Consider the following 21,756-nt stretch of genomic DNA (forward strand, 5'->3'; position numbering starts at 1 on the left):
CACAGGAATGAGATGGTGAGGTCTTAGTTTGAAGATTTTTTTTTTTAAATAACTGAGTCTGAAGTAAAGACTACGCTCTAATCCCATGAAATATCAGAAGTCCGAGAAGTCCGAGCGGATGAGCGGACGTGCTTTTCAGAAGCTCTCTAGGAGCTTGTAGATTTCTTGTAGAATTTTGCCAATATTGTTAAAAATTGCCTCAATACCGGATAATTTGGGACTGTTTTGCTTCTTTATACTGTTGAACTTTGGATTGAAACTATAGTGGATTCATACAAGCCTATACTTAGGATCAGAGTCAAAAGGTAAGCAAGTCTTGTGGGCTACTAACACATACCGCACCCTTAATTACACGGTAGACTGCACACAACTGAATTTCCCGCCCTTTTCAGGCAACCAACCACGTCATGGCCGGAGTGACAAACACCGGCCAGGGCGAAGAGCCACCTCTTTTACAACCCAATGAAGAAGATGAATTTCGAACTGTAAAATACTCTCGTAGGGAGCAAAAACCGAGAAATAAACGCAGGCGCGAAGGAAGCATTGCAATTGAAAATCTTTCAATGAGAACAGAATCCTCTTCCTCAGAAGACCAAAATACAACCCAGAACCGCCAATCGGAACTCAAAGTCTTAATTACCCCCATAGATAAATCAAAATCGCTAAAGAATGTGAATCCCATTACTATAGCTAGAAATATCCGTGAAGCTTGTCCGAACCCTGTGGAATTTATCAAACCCACAGCACAAGGTCTCCTTATCAAATGCAAAAACCAGAAACAAGTAAAAGCACTATCTCAAATTAGTAACATAGGAACCATCCCAGTAAAAGTTGCAGAAAAGCAGCAAGTTGTGAGAGGGGTCATATATGGAGTACCTACAGAAATGACTGATGACGAAATTCTCAATGAATTGAAACACCAAGGAGTAATTGATGTAAAAAGAATCATGAAAAGGTCCAAATCAAATGTAAAATCAATTGAAATTGAAGAAAGCAGACCCAATTTTATCCCAATGAGGAGTGTTATTATAGCATTCAACCGTACAAACCTCCCCAGCAACATAACAATGTGCTATCAACATTTTGAGGTTAAACTATACATTCCCCCCGTTTTGAGGTGCTTTCAATGCCAACGCTACGGCCACGGCATAGCTCAATGCAGAACAAAGATGAGATGCGTCAGATGCGGGGAAGACCACAAATTTGAGGAATGTAACCGAAAAGAAAGACCGATATGTATAAATTGTGGTGGGAACCATTCAGCAGCCTTTGACGGCTGTCTTGAAGCTAAGAAAGCCAAAAAGATACAAATAGTAAAAGTAAAAAACAATCTTTCATACGCACAAGCTGCAAAAATACAGTCGGAGCAAGAAAAAGCACAGCAGAAACCACAAGCCAACCTCCCTGAATCACATCCCTCCCTCGATGTCAACTCAGATAACCTCCCTCTTCCTCCCCGACCAGTGAGGTCATCCACAGCAATCCGCCCTGAAAACGCCACCCCGCAACTTGATCCCCAGCCCTGGAACACCCCGCTGCAAAAAAACGCACAGAGCAGTAAATTAATAGATAAGGATGGAAAAACTGAAGTAGAACTAGAAGCCCTCCCTCGAGGTAACCTAGTAACATTAATGAGTGATGAGCAAATAATCTCTTTCATTACGCAACTTGTTCTCACTTTTACGGATGGAAAATCCGAGAAGGAGATTTCATCCTTAGTGAAAGTGGCAGCTGAGAGACTGCTCAAACAAAGAGTAAAACATGACGCTAAAGATGTACTGGTATAGCATAGTAATGATGATGACAGCGCTAACCATATTACAATGGAACGCGCAGGGACTTCTTAATCACGGTCCTGAACTTATAAAATACTTAGATTCATATAAAGATGTAAAGTACCATTTAATTTGTGTTCAGGAAACATGGTTCAATGATGATAGAATATTGCAAATCCCTGAATATACATGTTTTATTAGAAACAGGGAAAATCAATCTAAAGGAGGGTGTGCCATTTATGTACATGATTCCATCAACTATGAATATCCTGTCAATGACGAAGAATTCGAAATACAACATATTAAAGTTCATGTTGCTGGATCAAAAATCTCCATAATCAATTTCTATAACCCTTGCAAAAAATTAAACGAGATTGTTTTGAACAGGATGATTAACAAACTAGAATTCAATCTATTCCTTATAGTTGGGGATTTCAACTCACATAATCCTGTGTGGGGTAGTGCAAAGATAGACCAAAATGGGCACACAATTGAAAATTTCACACATGACAATAACTTTATAATTTTAAACGACGGAAGAGGAACCAGAATAGATCCACGCACTGGGAAAATGTCATGTTTGGATCTTAGCATCACCTCCCCCAAACTATCTTGCCTATGCTCGTGAGAAGTTTTGCGGCACACCCTTGGTAGTGACCATTTTCCCATCTCCACCCAGATATTATTGGACCGAGCAGGGAAAGTAAACAGCAACAGCGAGAAGATAAATGAGGAAACAACTTGGTCTTTTAAAAATTTTGATTGGAACACTTTTGCCGAAAAATGTGAACATAAAATTGAACATAGTGGCAACTATTCCGACCCTACGAAAATGTATAAATGTTTTATGAAAAGTTTGTCAGAGACTATTAAAGAAATAATGCCCCAGAGGGGAAAGAAAAAACATGACCCTGTACCTTGGTGGACAAAAGACTGTACACAAAGTATCAAAGAAAGAAACAGGGCTAATAATAGATTAAAAAGACACATTTCAATAGAAAATCTAAATACATATTTGAAGAAAAAATCAGAGGTACAAAAAACTCTACGCCAAGCAGAACGAAATTACTGGCAAGAATTTTGCTCAAGACTCAACCGCTTTGTACCAGAATCAGCGGTATGGTCTACCATTAAACGGTTAAAGGGGGTATCTGTCAAAAAAACAAAAAACATGTCAGTCCTGATAGAAAATGAAAAGAAATCACATGTAACAGTGAAAAGACTGAGGCTTTCTCTAAGTTCTTCCAATCAATTAGTAATGTTAAAGAATGTCCAGAAATAAAAGAAAACAAAAATGTTGAGCAACAAGTCACGAAATCACTGAAGCGGGGAATGGAGCATATCTTGAATGAACCATTCACTCTTTTTGAATTGCAAAAAACTCTAAACACATGTAAACAATCAGCTCCTGGAAAAGACAAGATCCCTTATCAGGTTTACCAAAAACTTCCTCAGAAAGCAAAACAATATATGCTAAAGGTCATGAACTTGATATGGGATACGGGTAGCATACCTCCCAGTCTGAAACACTCTATCCTAATACCTGTGTTAAAACAGAATAAAGACCCCCGAAAGGTATCGTCGTACCGACCCATAGCACTTTCCTCATGTTTTGCCAAGATACTAGAACGGATTGTGAAGAATAGACTCCAATGGTATGTAGAAAAGAACAATATACTTCCTCCCCTCATGACTGGCTTTCGTAGTAAACGTGGGGTCACGGATAACATTGTACTTTTAGAGAATGCCATCCAAAGAAGCATTAATGTTGGTTAATATACTTTAGCAATCTTTCTCGATATTGAAAAGGCATATGATAGACTTTGTATCAAAGGCCTTATTTACAAACTATCAGTACATGGTATTACAGGTAATATGCTCGAGTTTCTCTATAACTATCTGAAAGAGCGGACTTTCCAAGTAAAGATTGGTAAAGAAGAATCAAAATTATATGAAATGTACAACAGCCTCCCCCAGGGGAGTGTCTTAAGTCCTATATTGTATAATATCATGATGAGTGATATTCCAACAGATGAATTAATCACCACATCTATTTATGCTGATGACTGTGTCATCTGGATGTCAGGTAATAACATAGAAATTATTTCAAACAGAATACAGTGCTATCTGAACACATTGAGTGAATGGTTTACTAAATGGGGCTTTCGCCTTTCACAGAGTAAATCCTTTCCAGTGTTATTTACTAAAAACAATAAAGCAAAATACCCAGAACTAAAATTAAACAACGACGCACTTTTATTCCAATCAAAGAAGCATTTCCTAGGACTTATATTTGACAAAAGACTTTCATGGAAGACGCACATAGATGCCGTAGTCCTTAGATGTAAAAAGAAACTGAACATTCTTAGGTGCCTTACTGGGACTACATGGGGAAGCTCCTCGAAATCCCTGCTAATGGTATATAGAGCATTGATAAGATCGTTATTAGATTTTGGTTGTGAAGCCTATGACAGTGCGGCTCAAAGTATAAAGAAATCACTTGACTCCATTCAATATCAAGCCTTGAGAATTTGTGCGGGAGCTCTTCCTCTTACATCATTAGATTCACTACAAGTTGAACTAGGTGAAATGCCCTTAGACTTAAGAAGACAGATGCTGGCGGACAGATTCAGACAAAAGATTGAAATGCATCGAGATCACCCTGTCATATTAAACGTTAAGCCCAGCTGGCAAATGGAACTTTTGAAGCTCCAAAAGAATAACAAGCCATTTGGATGCAGAACAGAACTAATGAAACATTGTACTATCGAACCTTACACTATACCTAGTTTCCCCCCTTGGAAAATTAATGCTCCAAAAGTGTCGATAGAATTAAGCGAAATAGTGAACAAACATGAAAACCCATCTTATTTACGTCAACGCAGTTTAGAATTGATCAGTACCAAATGGCCAATACAACTACACATCTATACAGATGGGTCAAAGGTTCCAAGTTTTGGAATAAGTTCTGCTTCTTTTTATGTACCAGCATTCTCCTTTCAACAAGCCAAACGATTGGCGGATCACACCTCATCTTTCAGAGCCGAATTGGCTGCAATTGTCCTTGCGCTTAATTGGCTAGAGAACATTAATGTGTATGTTGGCATTGTTATTTTTTGTGATTCCGTAAGCGCCCTGCTCGCCATAAAGGATGAAAAAGATATTACATTTGTAACTGAAATTATTACATTAAGTACAAAATTATCGTATCAAGGAAAACACATACACTTAGAATGGATTCCTAGCCATTGTGGTGTACACGGAAATGAAATGGCAGATTTTTATGCAAAATCTGCTTTACAAAATAACATTGAAATTTGTAATAAATTATCCTTTTCTGAAATAAAGAGTATTATTACCAGCAAGTATATAAAACTCTGGCAAGACAGATGGAATAATTCTGATAGATCTCTTAGACATATACTGCCTACAGTAAATCAACCATATGAATGTAAGTTGAACAGATTTGAAGAAAGTATTCTCCATAGATTAAGAATAGGAGTGATAGGTTTGAACTTAGATCTCTTCAGATTGAATATACACTCGACAGGCCATTGCAATAACTGCATAGGACGTACTGAAACTGTAAACCACTTTCTCACTGAATGCCCAAAGTACATAATAGAAAGAGCTATGTTACTTGTAGAAACTGATTTATCACATCCACAGGAAATCATGACACTACTTAAACTTTCAGAAATAGTTAAACAAAAAGCAATAGTTCGCTTCGTTTTAAGAACAAAGCGGCTGTATCAAAACAATTAAATTGTTGTTGAGGTTTTTTTTTTTTTTTTTTTTTTTTTTTTTTTTAAATCTTCTCTTTTCCTTTTTCTTGCACCAATAAAGCCCACAATACTTGTAACTAATTTGACCATTTACTTTTTCTAACAATTCGGTGATCACCTCTAACATCACATGCTAGCTGGCACCCCCTCACCTATGCCGGAGTGACCTAGGTTAAAACCGAAAGTCTGCGAAATATACCTCAAAGACTGGTAAGATGGCATTTTAAAAAGGGTGGGGGTAAGTGCGAAGTACACATGTGCATACGTGAGGTGATATTTGAACGCGCACGTGCGCGTAAACACAAGTACGTACGTTTAGTTTTAGTTTATAGGCGTTTTTCATTCACAACTTGCTAGGCCGTCGTCTCTTTCCAAAATTATTAATTTATTGAATTTTCTCTCTAAAAAAAAGTTATAGAGTCTAAAAAGAAAAAAGAGGAAGGAAAGAGGATGGAAAGAGAAAGAATCCTAAAAATAGTCATTTATGACATGAAATTGTACATATATGTATATATATAAATAATTCATAAAATAGTGTGTGGCAAAAATAGTCAACTGTGACTGATTGCCAAACAAAAACAAATCAAGAAGAAGAAGAAGAAAAGCTTTATTACCGGGCCTTAATTTGGAAGATGGAGGGGTCTTAGTTTAAAAGTTTTTTTTTATTTTTTATTTTTTTAAAAACTTTTGAACAACCGGGTCTGGAGGAAAGACTACGCTCAATACTCGTGTTCTTCCACAGGAATAAGATGATGGGGTCTTAGTTTTGAAGATTTTTTAAATAGTTTTGAAATAACCGGGTCTGGAAATAAAAATACGCTCTAAACCCATGCTTTATTACCGGGTCTTAGTTTGGAAGATGGTGGGGTCTTAGTTTGGAAGATGGTGGGGTCTAAGTTTAAAAGTTTTTTTGTTTTTTTTAACTTTTGAATAACCGGGTCTGGAAGAAAGACTACGCTCAATTCTCATGTTATTCCTCAGGAAAAGGATTATGGGGTCTTAGTTTTGAAGATTTTTTAAAAGTTTTTAAATAACCGGGTCTGGAGTAAAGACTGCGCGCTATACCCATGCTTTATTACAGGGCTTTAGTTTTGAACAAATTCGACAAAACATCCCTTCAAATTTATTACATTTGTGGGTAAAGTCATTATTACATTTGTGGGTGATTCAAATTATTACATTTGTGGGTAAAATGGTTATTACATTTGTGGGTGAAATTATTACATTTGTGGGTAAAGTGTTATTACATTTGTGGGTGTTATTACATTTGTGGGTTAAGTGTTATTACATTTGTGGGCGTTATTACGTTTGTGGGTGTAACACCCCCCCCCCAAAAAAAAAAAAAAACAAAAACAACAAAAACAAAAACAAAAACAAAAAACACAAACAAACAAACAAACAAACAAACAAAAAACATCAAACTCTGGCTACGGGCCTGTGGGAGAACAATCCTTTCGGGGGGACTCGGACAATGCTGCTATTACATTGGAAGAAAAACGATGAAAATTAAAACTCCCAGATTTGTTCTTTAAAGCTAATCTGCTCTGGTATTGGTATTGTATTTTGAGAGAAACTTGCACATTTCCGACTGAATTTTACTCGTCATCGTAGGGATGGTGTTTTTGTCCGTTAAGAGTTATGACTTTGAGTAAGGCCTACATGAATACGTTTTCATCTTCTCCCTTCTCTTCGTTTTGTGTACATATATTTATATGTATGTTTGTGTGTGTGTGTGTGTGTGTGTATTTGTAAACTCAGGGGCTCCGATTGAAATCGTGAGTTATCTTTTTGTGACTTCCATAGTACTATAGAACAGAGATACTATGGAAGTGACCGAAGAGAATCCATCTAAAAAAGTGTTTGGTAAATTTATATATACATTGAACTTCACACAAACACTTACGTTAACGCGCTCGGCGATGGGTGAAACATCAATAACTTTAATCTGTTGCGAGCGCATTCCTATGGCTCAGCCCCCCCCCCCCCCCCTCCATCGTGCTCTCTCTCTCTCTCTCTCTCTCTCTCTCTCACACACACACTCTCTCTCTCACACACAAACACACACGCATATACGCCCCCCCCCCCCACGCACACACGAACGAAAATCCCTCTCTCTGTCTTTTCCTTTCACTCCCAGATTACCAATAAAAGATAGCATACCTTCGTTAAGATCCCTTCTTTTAATTCTCCACATATCTTAGTAGATCTCCATCTTATTATAGAGGTAAAACTAAATAAAGTAAACAAATATTTATTCGTCAATTCATTACTAAAAAGGTTTACAAATCAATTTTATTCGAAATTAAACCAACCGGCTGGCTGATTCGGCGTTAAATACTTCCTCGTAATTTAGGAGAAGAAAAAATAGTGCTCCTCCCCCATCCCCGCTTATTCGCCATTATACATTTTCTCATGAATTGGGCCCTCTATATGGCCCCTCCCCTGCAGCCGGCTGGATCCGCCCCTGAACGACACATTATATTTACTGGAAAATATAGTGATTGTGGGATATGTAACCATGTCATTTTCTCGTTTATGACGTGTATTCAAAATATAAAAAAGAAAGAATAAATGGGTAAAATATCTAAATATAGAATGGAATTGTAAAATTTACGCAGCCATTGCGATCACTGATCTATTTTATTATAAAAATCATGACATATGATTAAAAAATGACTAGTACTACAAGGAATGGCAAATAAGATAATAGAACGACATAGAAAAATAGTACCTCATGAATTATTAAGTTGGCATATAAATGTTTCAAAAATGAAAGACTGTTATGTTTATTACTGAGGTTTATGCATGTTTGATAAGGTTGAAGGTTAAAAGTTTTAAATAAAAACAGATTCAGCTACTAACTCGGGGAAGGGACATCGTAATGTTTGCTTGTCATGATATAAAACCTTAAAAATATCGTATTTTGTTTTCAGATAATTTTCAATTCATATCAATATTTTTGTTAGATGTTTTTTCAGTGTAACACCTTACTAACATATTAGCATATAGCATTAGAATTATTTTAATTTACAATCTTATACAATAATTTAATCGACTTTTTACATGAAAAGAACCCCAATGAGATTACTTTAAACGATAGACTAGATTTCAATATCGAATGCTCCTAATTTAATATTTTACAAAATAACATGCGAGCTTGATACATTTCCGGGATATTAACCATTTTCAGAAGAAAAACAAATTAAATTTCGTTTCCATCTTTACATTTTCTTGCATCAAATACATTCTACTTAATAACTATGCACGTTTGCAACAAATTTCAGAGCATTTTGTTGACGAACTTATTTATTTACCTACTTTATACAAGTTTTAAATCAAAATCATTTAAAAAAGAATATTCGTTAAGCATTACAAAATATTTACAAGATTATATTAACCTAGTACAACAGTAAACACCACTCTGCACTAGAACCGATGAATATTTGTAATAGTCAAGACAAATAAATTATCGTTTACCGCCCATTTTCGCCCTTTTCTTGCCACTAGAGGATCCAGCAGCCTTCCTTTTTCTACCTTGCCTTTGACTAGTAGATGCCCTTTATTAGAAGAAAAGAAATAAACAAATTACAATACACAACAGTTGACCGAGCTCTCGGTGGTTGAAACATATTAAAAATAGAAAAAAATACTAAAATATGCAAATAAAAACAGCCCTGCGCGCCCCCCCCCCTCCCCCCCCCCCCCCCCAAAAAAAACACCCTTTTACCTTCCCTTTACAATAGTAACGTGATTCAGCCAAGCTGTTTTTACTAATGCCCCAACCAGTAGCGTAGTTATACTTAGGGTATGTCCGAACGCACACGCTCCCATCGGAAAAGGGGTAGATTACACCCAAAAGAGGGGATAGAGGCTGGGCAAGGAAATTTAAAAGGGAAAATATCGTCCCCCTCAGCCAAATTAGAGAGAGGGGTAAGATTTAAGCTAGGCAAGGACATTTGAAAAGCATTGTTTTCTCGTATTTCACCCACCTTGTATTAACAGTTCCCACTATAAAATCGGTGCTTTCAATAGCTAGGATAATGCTACGCAAGCATTCTTAACCATTTCAGATGACCAATGTCTTAGTTCCTATGTTTATGGGGAAAATAATTTCCTTAGATATTATATTTCTTTTATTTTGCCTTGAGGGGATTTTTCCAATTTGAGTCATATTGAGAAACATATCTTCAAACCCGTTTTCTTACTCAGCTGGATGATTGTGCGTCGTCATATTTGTCACCGGTCCAGTCATTGTGGAGCCTTCGACCCTTGACCTTCCAGAGGCATTGATAGTTTGATCACCTCCACTCTGACGAACTGTTGCAGGTTCTATAAAATGAAAGAAGGATGTTATCTATTATAGTTGGAAACATAAGCATCATCATCATCATCACCATCATTACCACCACTACCTTCGTCATCATCATGTTACATCAATCAGCAATTGTAAAGAAGCACTCGTTAAATGTAAACAATTTAAAATAACGTCTTTAAAAAAGTGGGCATTAAGACTATAGTTCTTTTTGTTGCAAGGGGAAAGTAGTGGCTCGTGCAAGTAGATCGTTGTCGTGGCTGTGATATCGGAAAATTTTAATATAAAAAGGATATAAATATAAATCAATTATATTTTGAGTTAATTTGGGGGAATCACTCTTATAATTGAAAAGACAGTGGAATTCAAAGGGAAATTACAAGTTAGAATCGCCACATTAAAGATGAAGTTGAGTTCTGGTCATGCGATTGCATTGTGAAAGAAACGGTGTGGAACCGACCAGAAAAGGTTGATCATCTAGCATATAAGAATTTGTGTGTATTGCAAGGTTCTGGAATCATCAAAATGATAAGAAATTTGGCCAACAATGAAGTCTTGGTAAAGTTACAAACACTTGCACAGAAAGATGTATATGGGACTACACGAACACGTGGCGTAAAAAGCCGGCCCCCCCGATTTTTACGATGTTACATGCATATTTAGAATATGAAGGCATTTGAAGAGCCATGCTTTTCAGGGAACATGTCTTAACTGATGTTCTTCCACACTTGCATAATAAGAAAGAGTAATGCTCACCAGGGGCGTAGACAACGGGGGGGATGAGGGGGATGGCATGTACAATCATCCCCCCCAGGTTTTGGGGAATGATATTTGCTTACTTAATAAGTCATAATGATGATAATAATAGTAATAATAATAATGATAACAATTATAATATTAATAATAATAATAATAATTATGATGATAATAATAATCCTCATCATTATTGTAATTGTGTTTATTGTTATTAGCCGCATTCACACGGTGAAAGCCAATTCAGACGGTAAAAAAAAAAAAAAATCTTACAAGTATTTTGTGGTTATCTTGTGGTTTGGAAACCACAAGATAACCACAAGATTAAACAGGCGCGGATCTACGGGGGGGGGGGGGGTTAGGGGGTTTAAACCCCCCCCCCCTTGGGCGGCCCAAAAAAACAAACAAAACAAAAAAAGGGAAAAAAGAAAAAAAAAAGAAAAAAAGAAAGAAAAAAGAACGCACGCTGGAGAGAAACCCTTTCAAGTGCAAATATTGTGAGAAGATATTCAACTCATCTGGTAACTTAACCAAACACATGATAACTCTGGATATAACTGTGTATTTAACTGTTACTTGATTTAAAAAGACGTTATCATGCACTGCTTTTTATGGTCTCCATTGTGTTAATAGATGCCAGGAAAACATCACTTATGGGGTTCAAATAAACACCCCCAAAAAAATCGGCTCGCCGCTTCGCGGCTCGTGGACGATGCTCCGCATCGTCATTATTTTGGTCAACCCCCCCTTAGCAAAAAGCTAGATCCGCCCCTGAGTCATCCCCCCCAGGTGTACGAACCTGTCTACGCCACTGATGCTCACAAATTATTTTTCACCTCTTCCCAGAACTCAACCTTCTCTTTAAATGATAAATATCTAACACACGATCGTGCCATGAAAGAGATCTATTTGGACTTGCTTTACATGTTGAATTCTATGTTAATAGTCTTTTATTCTTAAATTGATTATTACCCGTTCCAAGAAAGAAAAAAAATACTTACTGCGCTTTCTTTTTGGACGACTACCCGACGGTGCAGCTGCGAATTTACGAAATTAAAACATAATAAACAATTAGCTGTCATGCCGAGTATTGATTACAAAGTGTCTTTTACACAAGTTTTCCATGGAAATTGTATAGAGAGAAAGAGGGAGAGAGGGAGAGTGAAAGAGGGAGAGAGAGAGAGGGAGAGAGAGAGAGAGAGAGAGAAATGAAGTTAGGCATACAAGTCAAAGACCGCCTAACCCCCTCCAACTAAAAGGTACCTTCCACATCCCCCTCCGAGTTTTAAGGACTAAGAAATTAACCTTCGATATCAGCACATCACCGTATAGCCCTAGCCTTATCAAGAGGATGTTTTCTTCTTCAAATACATTTATTGTTCCATTCTAATCAAATCAAAGTATTTACAAAAATGTTGACTTTAGTACAAAAATAGACACCAGTATACACCAGTACGTTACTACCACAATAGAATGATTTAGCTGATTATTTGTAATTATCGAGACAAATAAATTGTTGTTTACCGCCCATTTTCGCCCTTTTCTTGCCACCAGAGGATCCAGCAGCCTTCCTTTTTCTACCTTGCCTTTGACTAGTAGATGCCCTTTATTAGAAGAAAAGAAATACACAAATTAGGGATACATGTCAATGACAACAGTTGACCGCGCTCTCGGTGGTTGAAACATATTACAAATAGAAAACATACTAAAATATGTAGTTATACTTAGGGCATGTCCGAACGCGCACGCTCCCATCGAAAAAGGGGTAGATTACACTCAAAAGAGGGGCAAGGAAATTTAAAAGGAAATTTAAAAGGAAGATGAATCGTCCCCCTGCCCAAATTAGACAGAGGGGTAAGATAGAGGCTAGGCAAGGACATATGAAAAGGAGACGAATCGTCCCTCACCCAAAAGCATTGTTCTCTCGTATTTCACCCACCATGTATTAACAGTGCCCACTATGAAATCAGATTCAATAGCTAGGATAATGCTACGCCAGTATTCTTAACCATTTCAGATGACCAACTTCTTAGTTCCTAAATTTTTTGGGAAAAATAATGTCCTTAAAAATCATATTCCTTTTATTTTGCCTTGAGAGGATTATTTCCACTTGAGTCATAATGAGAAACATAATTTATCTACAAACTCGTTTTCTTACTCAGCTGGATGATTGTGGATGTTCACATTTGTCACCGGTCCAGTCATTGTGGAGCCTTTGACCTTTGACCTTCCAGAGGCATTGATAGTTTGAGCACCTCCTCTCTGATGAACTATTGCAGGTTCTATAAAATGAAAGAAGGATGTTATCTATAATAATTAGATACATAAGCATCATCATCATCATCACCATCATCACCATCGTTACCACCATCACCTTCGTCATCATCATGTTACATCAAGCAGCACTTGTAAAGAAGCGCTTTAAAAAAATGTCGTCTTTAATAAAGTGGGCATTGTGACTAGTTCTTTTGATCCTGTATATTTATTATGGTATAAGCATTTGCATGGGGAATATTGTGGCTGATGCAAGTTATTAAACATTGATCGTTGCCGCAGTTGTGATATAGGCAAATTTCATGAATGGATTGATAGTTAATTATACTCAAACGTAGGGAGGAGTCGTCATATTTCTTTGGCTGCAGGCTTAGGAAAAGAATTCGTTAACAAATGAAGAATTTTTTGCTCAGTATGGTCATTTCGTGGTAAGTTACAGATAATTTGTCTTTCACAGGTTGAAATTAAATTAAATTAAATTAAATTAAATTCATATCATTTATTTCTGAATTCCAACATCAATTAAAAACAATGTGTAAAACACAGTCAATGGGCAATGAAAACATTATAAAACTATGACATTTCAATCAAACGATTAAGAAGATTAAAAAACAAACAAGTATCGCATTCAATGAGAAAACTGGTACAGACTACATAAAAAACAAAACATAAATGGATAATTGGAAAATGGTTAACAGAATGAAAGCCAGGTTTTTGGCTTTTTAGGTTACGTGTTCACTTTTAAGTTTGTGTATTTGTTTGTTTTACATTATTATAATAAAAATTAGACATTGGTCAAAAAATACATAAAACATAGAATATGAGAACATAAACATGAACAAAATTATACAACAAACATATAAGAGCATCAAACAGTATGGTATGGTTCTACAGGATAATTTAAATATCCTTTTTTTAATTATCCTGTAGAACCATACCAGAGAATAATTGATTTAACTAGATTAATGAATTAAAAACAAGTGTTTGTCTAATCACCTTCATCTGAGTCCTCCTCTTCTTCTTCTTCAGATTCATCTGCCGGGTGAATTGAGTGAATTTGAAATCGAAAAGAAAATGATTTATGTATATAAATGATAACAAACGTCCTATAAATATCTGATTGTTTGTGTGAAAATGACGACAAATCAATTTAAAGGGAAATCCAACCGATATAGACAACTACTCTAAAGGAAGCAGACAAATCGGAGAAGCAAACTGATGAAAGTTTCAATTAAATTAGACTAACACAAGAAAGTTATGAATTTTTGAACGTTTTAATCACTATACCTATGGGCACTTAAAATTGACTGAAGCAGTAATGTCATTGTGATGTACTGCCGGACTAATTTCCAATCTGTTCCAACATATGAAATGAGTAAAATTCAAATTTTCAAAAATATATTGCTCAGGATGGTCTCTTCTTTTTAGAGGACCTATACTAATATGCTATATATACAATATTTTGAGTAGTTCCCCATGCAAGAGAGAAGGAACTTACGAGAAAAATAGAAATTAATGATATTTTTGTACACGGCGATTGAAGAGTTATCCACGTCCTACATCACAATCAACTGACCGAACTACTAGTTTGAGATTCGCATAAACTTAGTTATCTCATATTCCAAACATTCATAACTTGCTTACTATTGGTCCGATTCATTTGAAACTTTTGCCATGCAGTTTCTATTATTTTTCTGCTTTCATACATATCAACTTATTACAAGGGTTGGATTGCCATTTAAAGTGCGTCATGAACAGTTACATCTTGGGATCCCGGTTGTAGGTTGAAGGCCAATGTGTATATATTTTGTAAAAAAACAAAATCGTGATTAAGACGCTAAATTATAAATGCTGGACTTGAAACGTTCTGACTCATTTCAATAACAATGAAAAAATCATGAAGATATGAATGTATTTATGAACATTTGTCACTTCATTTACACTTGTGATCTTAAGTAATACCTTTGGTGGCTGATAGTATAGTTGGTGCTGACAATCAGTCTACACTTAGCTATTGTTCCAATAGATTAATTGATCTAACTAACTACTGAATTAAACAAATATTTGCATGATCACCTTCATCTGACTCCTCTTCTTCTTCGTTAACTTCATCTAGGGGGAGGGGGGGGGGGGTGAGTTGAATGAATTAAATTGAAAGGACAATGATATTTGTATAAAGCTTAAATCATGATACATGTAAATTTTTGCGAAAATGACGATAAGTTAAAGTGCGTCATGAACAGTACCAGCGTGGTGAAGTGATTATAGGTAAGTGCTGCAGGTTTGTCAATATGTATACATTTTGTTTAAATTGACGCAAAACAAGAATACAAATCTTGATTAACAAATTAAGTGATGACTGCTTATCTTTAAAAGATTTAAAATTGTCGCTGATGCAAGTGCTCACAGACTGACTGTTGTCGTCTCCGTCTAAAATGTACCTTTCAAATTTCCCTTCCATCTCAAGGACCAGAAATTTACATTTAGTAGAACTATATTGCCAAAGAGCCCTAGCTTCTTTGATAGAAAGTTGTTTTTACTGCTTATTCAATACTGTGTAGATCAATGGAAAATTATTCTAGAATCTTATGATCAATTCTGGCGAAATGAGTATTAATACTTTCGATTAATACTTTTACTATTTATAAGTATCAATTGATGTAGTTTTTCTAGAAACATAGCTTCTTTCATCTTTTGTATAAGATATTATTGTAAAAGATTAATTGATGTAACTGAATTATTGAATTCAAAGAAAATGTTGCTTTATTACCTTCATCAGATTCCTCCCCTTCTTCATGAACTTCATCTATAACGTGAATTGAATGAATTTGGAATTGAAAATAAAACTATATATAAATGACTTATATGCTTAAATCATGAAAGCAAATGTCCTTTGAATATCTGATTTCTTTGGGAAAATGACGATAAATCAATTTAAAGTGCGTCATGAGCAGTAACATCGGTGAGAACTGATCGTAAGCGCTGCATGTTTGTCAATGTGCATTTTTTTTTGTAAAATGGGCGCAAACGAAAATTAATAAAAAAATCTTGATAAAGATACTTAATGATATGAAATGAAATGATTGACTTGAAACGTTCTGACTAAAAAAAAATTACAATTAAAAATTATGAAGATATGAATACATTTACTCACAGTTATCATTTCATTTACACTTGTGATTTGAAATGATACCTTGGGTGGTTCACATTATATTTGGCACTGAAAATAAGTCTACACTTAGACAATTCGTCCTTGTTTTCACGAAGTGACGGTAGCGAGGAAAATCGTAACGCAAAGTGAATGCAATTTTTTTTCCCTACCGTCACTTCGTGAAAACAGCGACGAATTATTGCACAAGATTAATTTATTTAACTAATTTACTAAATTAAAAACAAATATTTGCATAATGACCTTCATCCGATTCCTCCTCTTCTTCACGAACTTCATCTGTAGGGAAAATTTGATGAATTGAATTGAAAAGAAAAGAAAATAATACATGCATAATGCTTAATTCACGATATTGAAGGTCCTTTGTATTTCTACTTTTCTTTGAAAACTGCGATAAATCAATTTAAAGTGGATCATGAAAGAATCATCGTTGAGAACTGATTATAGAAAAGTGCTGAGGTTTTGTCAATGTGCATATATTTTATAAATGGGCGCGAACTAAAATCTTGATTAACACACTAAATGATAACTGCTTATCTGGTAACAATCTAAAATTGTCGCTTGTTTTGATAAAAAGTTGTTTGCACTGGTTATTCAATACTGTGTAAATCAATAACAATTATTCTGGAATATTATGATCAAATTAGGCAAAATAAATCGATTAATATTCTTACTATTCATCAGTAGCAAATTATAAAGTTGTTTTTAGATACATCGCCTATTTCTTTCTTTTTTGTATTAGATATCATTACAAGAGATTAATTGATTTAACTGAATTACTGAATTCAAAACAAATATTTGCCTAATCACCTTCATCAGATTCATCAGATTCCTCCTCTTCTTCATGAACTTCAACTATAGGGTGAATTGAATGAATTTGAAATTAAAACATAAATCTTGATTAACACACTAAATGATAAATGCTTGGCTTGGAACGTTCTAAGTGAACATGAAAAATGACATTAAAAATCGTAAAGATATGAATTTAGTTACTCTCTAAAAAAAAAATCGAGTGATCAGTGAAGTCACTCCTCTGGAGAGTGAAAATGTAGTAAAAATAGAGTGAACATTTACTCTTTTCTTCTTAGAGAGCACTCTAAAATCAATCGATATTCACTCCTAAACAAGTGTTCCCTGACGTCACTCCCGAGAAAGTGAAATAGAGTGAAAATTCACTCTCTTTTTGAGAGAGAGTATACGAACAGTTATCATTTCATTTACACGTTTGATTTGAAATAATATCTTGGGTGGCTGATACTATCGTTGGTGCTGAAAATCAGTCTACAGTGAGCATTGACCTCGGATGAAAATAGTCTTAAATAATATCTATGAGTAGTTGCTGTATATTCCTCAAGGTTTTTTTGTTTTTGTTGTTTTTGAGTAAATAAGGTTTTGTTGTCCTTACATCTTTAATATTTACATATTTGGATATCAAGATTTACCATTTGCAAAGTGCTTCGCTACTATGGAACATAGTGCACCGGTTTCAGCCTTCTTCAGAGCAGACTCCAGTTTAGCTCTGGTCGCATTTCCTTTCGCATTTCCTTTCGCTTCCCAAATATTGAAAACCTCTTTCAAGGCTTTCTTAGAATTTAAAAGGTGCCTTTGTAAAATGCTCTGTGATTCAGCAAACCTAACGCCCAGTTCATTGCACAACTGTGTATAATTATTTGATGGATAATTTGTAGCGATCTCATTGTAAAGGTAGCCAGTATTTTCCAGAATTTTTCCATCTGAAAAAAAAGAGAGAAACAAACGTGGTTAATAATCAATATACATGTTTTTTTAATGTACTTTGAACCATATTTACTGTCAATTTTAGTTGACTATATTCGCTAATTAATTTCGTTGAAAATGCAGATTTACAGTCATTAGTCTCATTATTTGAAATACAATATGAAATTTCTTTGTACACACTTAGAATGTAGGCCTCTATATAATACTTGTAAATATGTCTTCTTTATATTGTACTCTCAAACCCCGAGAGGGGGTCGATAGAGTTAATAAATATTATACTACTGTACTATTATTTACCTCATTGGGGCTGGGGGAACAACCCCCTCTCCCGTCCCCCTAATTTAGAAACTGAATGCAAGAACGCCAAACCCTTAAACTACCCCAGAAGGCCCCACCCCCACCGAATAGGCCTATATGTATTTATATATTTATCCGGTTCCGCCTCTGGCTCAGGCGTAAATCCATTAACGTCATGAAATAAACTGTTAATATTGGCTGATTGGAATGTTCCCTAGGGAGTAGAGAATGTACATAGATTGTGAGTTGGCAAGCCTGATGAGCGCTTAGAGACACCATCGATGAATTTAGCGCAATTTAAAACCAAAGTATTATCTTCATTATCATCTAAGCAGCACAGTAGCAGTCTTTGCTCAGTAATTAAATTCTATATTGTCATGAAACATAATTAAAGAGTGTTCACTTGTGTTTTATAAGAGAAATATTTCTGTCATTGCTACTTATCAGGTCTCACCATTTGTATCTGTGATTCCAACCATGGCTACGAGTCTTTTTCTTGAATGGAACTGTAAAGATGAAAGCATTTGAAAGAAAAGACGGAAAGTAAGCTGAAGATGATATTACACAACATAGAAAACGGTGTATATGTTCATTTATTTTAGGAAATACAATTTCACAAGGTGGACAGAATTAGGTCACAGTTTTCTTCATTTATTTATAACATTTAGGATAAAACCATAAATACTGTCCCTTTAAATCTCAGATGAATCGCTTTGTCAGACCCTGCATGCACGTGACCAATTTCATCGTTGGCGGGAACTCAGCTCATGGCAAGAGGCGGCATCATCATAATAACCTGGGCAGCGTCTCACGAAACCGTCATACGAACAAGTTCACCGACATCCCATTAAAATGCGTGTATAGGTTAACACGCGTTTCAATGGGATGTCGGTGAACCTGTATTATTTATGACGGTTTCATTAAACGTTGCCCTGGTCCTTTGGATATTAAAATTATTGATAGTGATGATTATTGTTGTTCTCGCGACTTTGCGGTGAGGAATAAGTATTATGCCATCGCAGATTGTACCCCTTCATACAATTAGTGAATACATGCACTTGTGATGAATCGAGTATAGCGAGGATTCCTCGATCCACTTTGGTAAGATACTATGGAAAACACGCAGAAGGAGGAAAAATAAGTGACCACTACATAGTTCATGTGGCCTTTATAGAGAGGTGGCCACTAAGACGGACTTGGCGTTGACCACAAATCGACCCTTTTGGGTTTTACTGATGAACGATCATTACGCGTCCATGACTCTTCAGCATACAATCAGAACTAGAAGCGTAATAATACACACAAAACATTACACTACAATTTCTCAAAATAACGTACTTCCTTGTTCTATAAGGTCTCGAAAATGAAGTCGTAACTTCAGAACAAATCAGGTTCAAGAAAAAAAATCCTTACCTTGAGAATAGAAGAAAGGAAGCTACCGTATCTTCAGGTTATAACCGTCACCTAAACTTGAGCAATCGTGCCTTTGTCGGACCCTGCTTGCATTCAACGAATTTCATCGTTGGCGGGAACTCAGCTCGTGTCAAAGGTGGCATATATATAGTGACGTCATATTGTCCTATTGATATTATAATTATTGATATTGATCTTGGACCTAGAGATACTGTAGGCGTATGATCAAAGAGGGACAGAAGCGACGTAAGCCTATAAATAGAAGAACGACATTTCTTTACAAAATCGTTGAAAAGCAAGTTTTTTGTTAACGGCAAATAGCCAAATTCACTGCTTACATTAAAAAATAAATATGTATAATGACAAGTTTTCGATAGACGCAGCGAAGATGGACGATCGGCAGACGGTAAATATCGTCAGAAATCTTGTTCAACAGAGCGCCATCACACGAGCGCTGCTACCTTGTTACTGATATCCTCTATACAGTAGTTAGGATTGGTCAATTAATGTATATAGTATGTACTTATTAATTCATGCATGACTGATCATAACCATTTGAAAATAAATAAGTCTCTGTAAGAAATTTGCAAAAATGAGTTACCTGCCGATTTAAATGTTCATGAGGCATCGTACGGCTCGTCAACCATCTCGGGTGAAAATGATATAGGTATTCATGCAGTCCTTGGACTGCAATTGACATCCAGAGCTCAACCCTCCTCCTTGTCAGGGGCGGATCCAGGAATTTCTTGCCGGGGGGGGGGGGACACACGGTAGGAAAGAGAACATATATATATATATATATATTAGTCCCCAACGACTCAGCCACCGGCTGAATAAGCGGGAGAGGGGGGAGGGGTAAGAGGACACTTTTTTTTTTTGGTCCAAAAAATATCGCAACGACTCAGCCAGTCGCTGAATAAGCGGGGGGGGGGGGGGGGGTAAGGTCACCTTTTTAGGTCAGCCATAGGCATATTTTTTTATTTTTTTATTTTTTTGGCCGGGGGGGGGGGGGCACGCCCCTGTTTTTCAGTACATTTTGGGCGAATTTAGGGCTGATTTTAACATATTTTATTTGGCCGGGGGCACGTGCCCCCTGTGCCTCCCTGGATCCGCCATTGCTTGTTTCCCATTCTTTTGTTTTAATTGTTGAACAAGAATGTCTTGCAGATGCACACTTATGTCTTAACATTTGAATGGCTACTTGCTCTATTTTTGCAATTTTCTTAATCAGACCTTCTAATAATTGAAATAATTACCCATGTAATGCTATGGTCACATTACCCAAAAGTAGCCTACTCGGCGGCCGAGCGGCGAGTTTTTAACCAATTCTGCCCGGCGGCTGCCCGGCCACCGAGCGGCGACCGGCCAGTCACCGCTCGTTGTTATGGAGCTCTCACACTCTGCCGTGTAGGCCTACCGTCCACCTGCTGGGCTATTAAAACAACAACAGTGTCCAGAACGTTAGGTTTTGAGCGAACTTGTCCCCGGCCGCAAAAAAAAATTCATAAAATTAATCTTTTCACCGTTTCGTTGCCATCTTCTGACCGTTCTCACCGGGCGCATACCGGGTGATGAACGTGCTTCTACCGTCTTCACCGCCCAGATTGACTTTTGTTGAAAATTTTGGCCGTTTCCATACCGGGCCCATACCGGGTCTCGAACGTGTGCACCGGCTTTGTAGCAGCCACCTACCAGTCACTTAGCGTCCCCTCACCGCTCGGAGCGTCCTGTGAGCGAGTCCCCGGACTGCTGACGTCATGACACGACTGCCATAAATACCCCGATTTGAACGGCAACGGTCAGTCCGCTCTCCATTTTTCATCACCGTTCTGTAACGGGTTATGAGCGTGTTGTGAACGTGTCCATACAGTGTGACCGTTTTCATAACGTATTCATACCGTCCTCATACCGTTCAACACCGTCCTCTTGCCGCTTACTTGCGGCCGGTGCCAGCCGGCCAAAGTTTTGAACATGCCCAAAACTTTCGCCGGGTCCCACCGGGTGTAAATAAGCGCCAACGCCCTATTAACGTGTTGCCCGCTTTGATAACGAACCACCGTGTGCCCTCGCCGTTCTCCACCGTCCGCAGACATTTTCGCGCACGGTGGCACACGGTAGGCCTACACGGCAGAGTGTGAGAGTCACTTTAGGGCATCGCTCGGTCGCCGCTGAAGTTTTAGCGCGGAGTTAAAATTTGGGCGGCGCCTGCCCACTTTTCACTCGCCGCCCAAAATACGCTCG

General features: G+C 36.9%; 2 protein-coding genes across 2 annotated transcripts; both read right to left on the minus strand.

Moving 5' to 3' along the window:
• Positions 1–7,655: 7,655 nt before the first annotated feature.
• On the minus strand, positions 7,656–12,903 carry LOC105436627. Its single transcript, XM_030976959.1, has 5 exons — positions 12,784–12,903; positions 12,150–12,229; positions 11,627–11,662; positions 9,766–9,889; positions 7,656–9,117 (listed from the first exon to the last, which is right to left on the minus strand). The coding sequence occupies exons 1-5, from the start codon at positions 12,828–12,830 to the stop codon at positions 9,027–9,029; spliced, it is 378 nt and encodes a 125-aa protein (XP_030832819.1). The 5' UTR covers positions 12,831–12,903; the 3' UTR covers positions 7,656–9,026.
• A 984-nt stretch (positions 12,904–13,887) lies between these two features.
• Positions 13,888–19,633, minus strand: LOC100892354 (histone H3.v1). Its single transcript, XM_011662446.2, has 6 exons — positions 19,516–19,633; positions 18,557–18,608; positions 17,511–17,801; positions 16,879–16,923; positions 16,312–16,347; positions 13,888–13,934 (listed from the first exon to the last, which is right to left on the minus strand). The coding sequence occupies exons 2-6, from the start codon at positions 18,579–18,581 to the stop codon at positions 13,888–13,890; spliced, it is 444 nt and encodes a 147-aa protein (XP_011660748.2). The 5' UTR covers positions 18,582–18,608; positions 19,516–19,633.
• Between the last annotated feature and the right edge of the window lie 2,123 nt (positions 19,634–21,756).

This window comes from Strongylocentrotus purpuratus, unplaced genomic scaffold (assembly GCF_000002235.5).
Source record: "Strongylocentrotus purpuratus isolate Spur 01 unplaced genomic scaffold, Spur_5.0 spur5_scaffold_9, whole genome shotgun sequence".
NCBI lineage: Eukaryota > Metazoa > Echinodermata > Echinoidea > Camarodonta > Strongylocentrotidae > Strongylocentrotus > Strongylocentrotus purpuratus.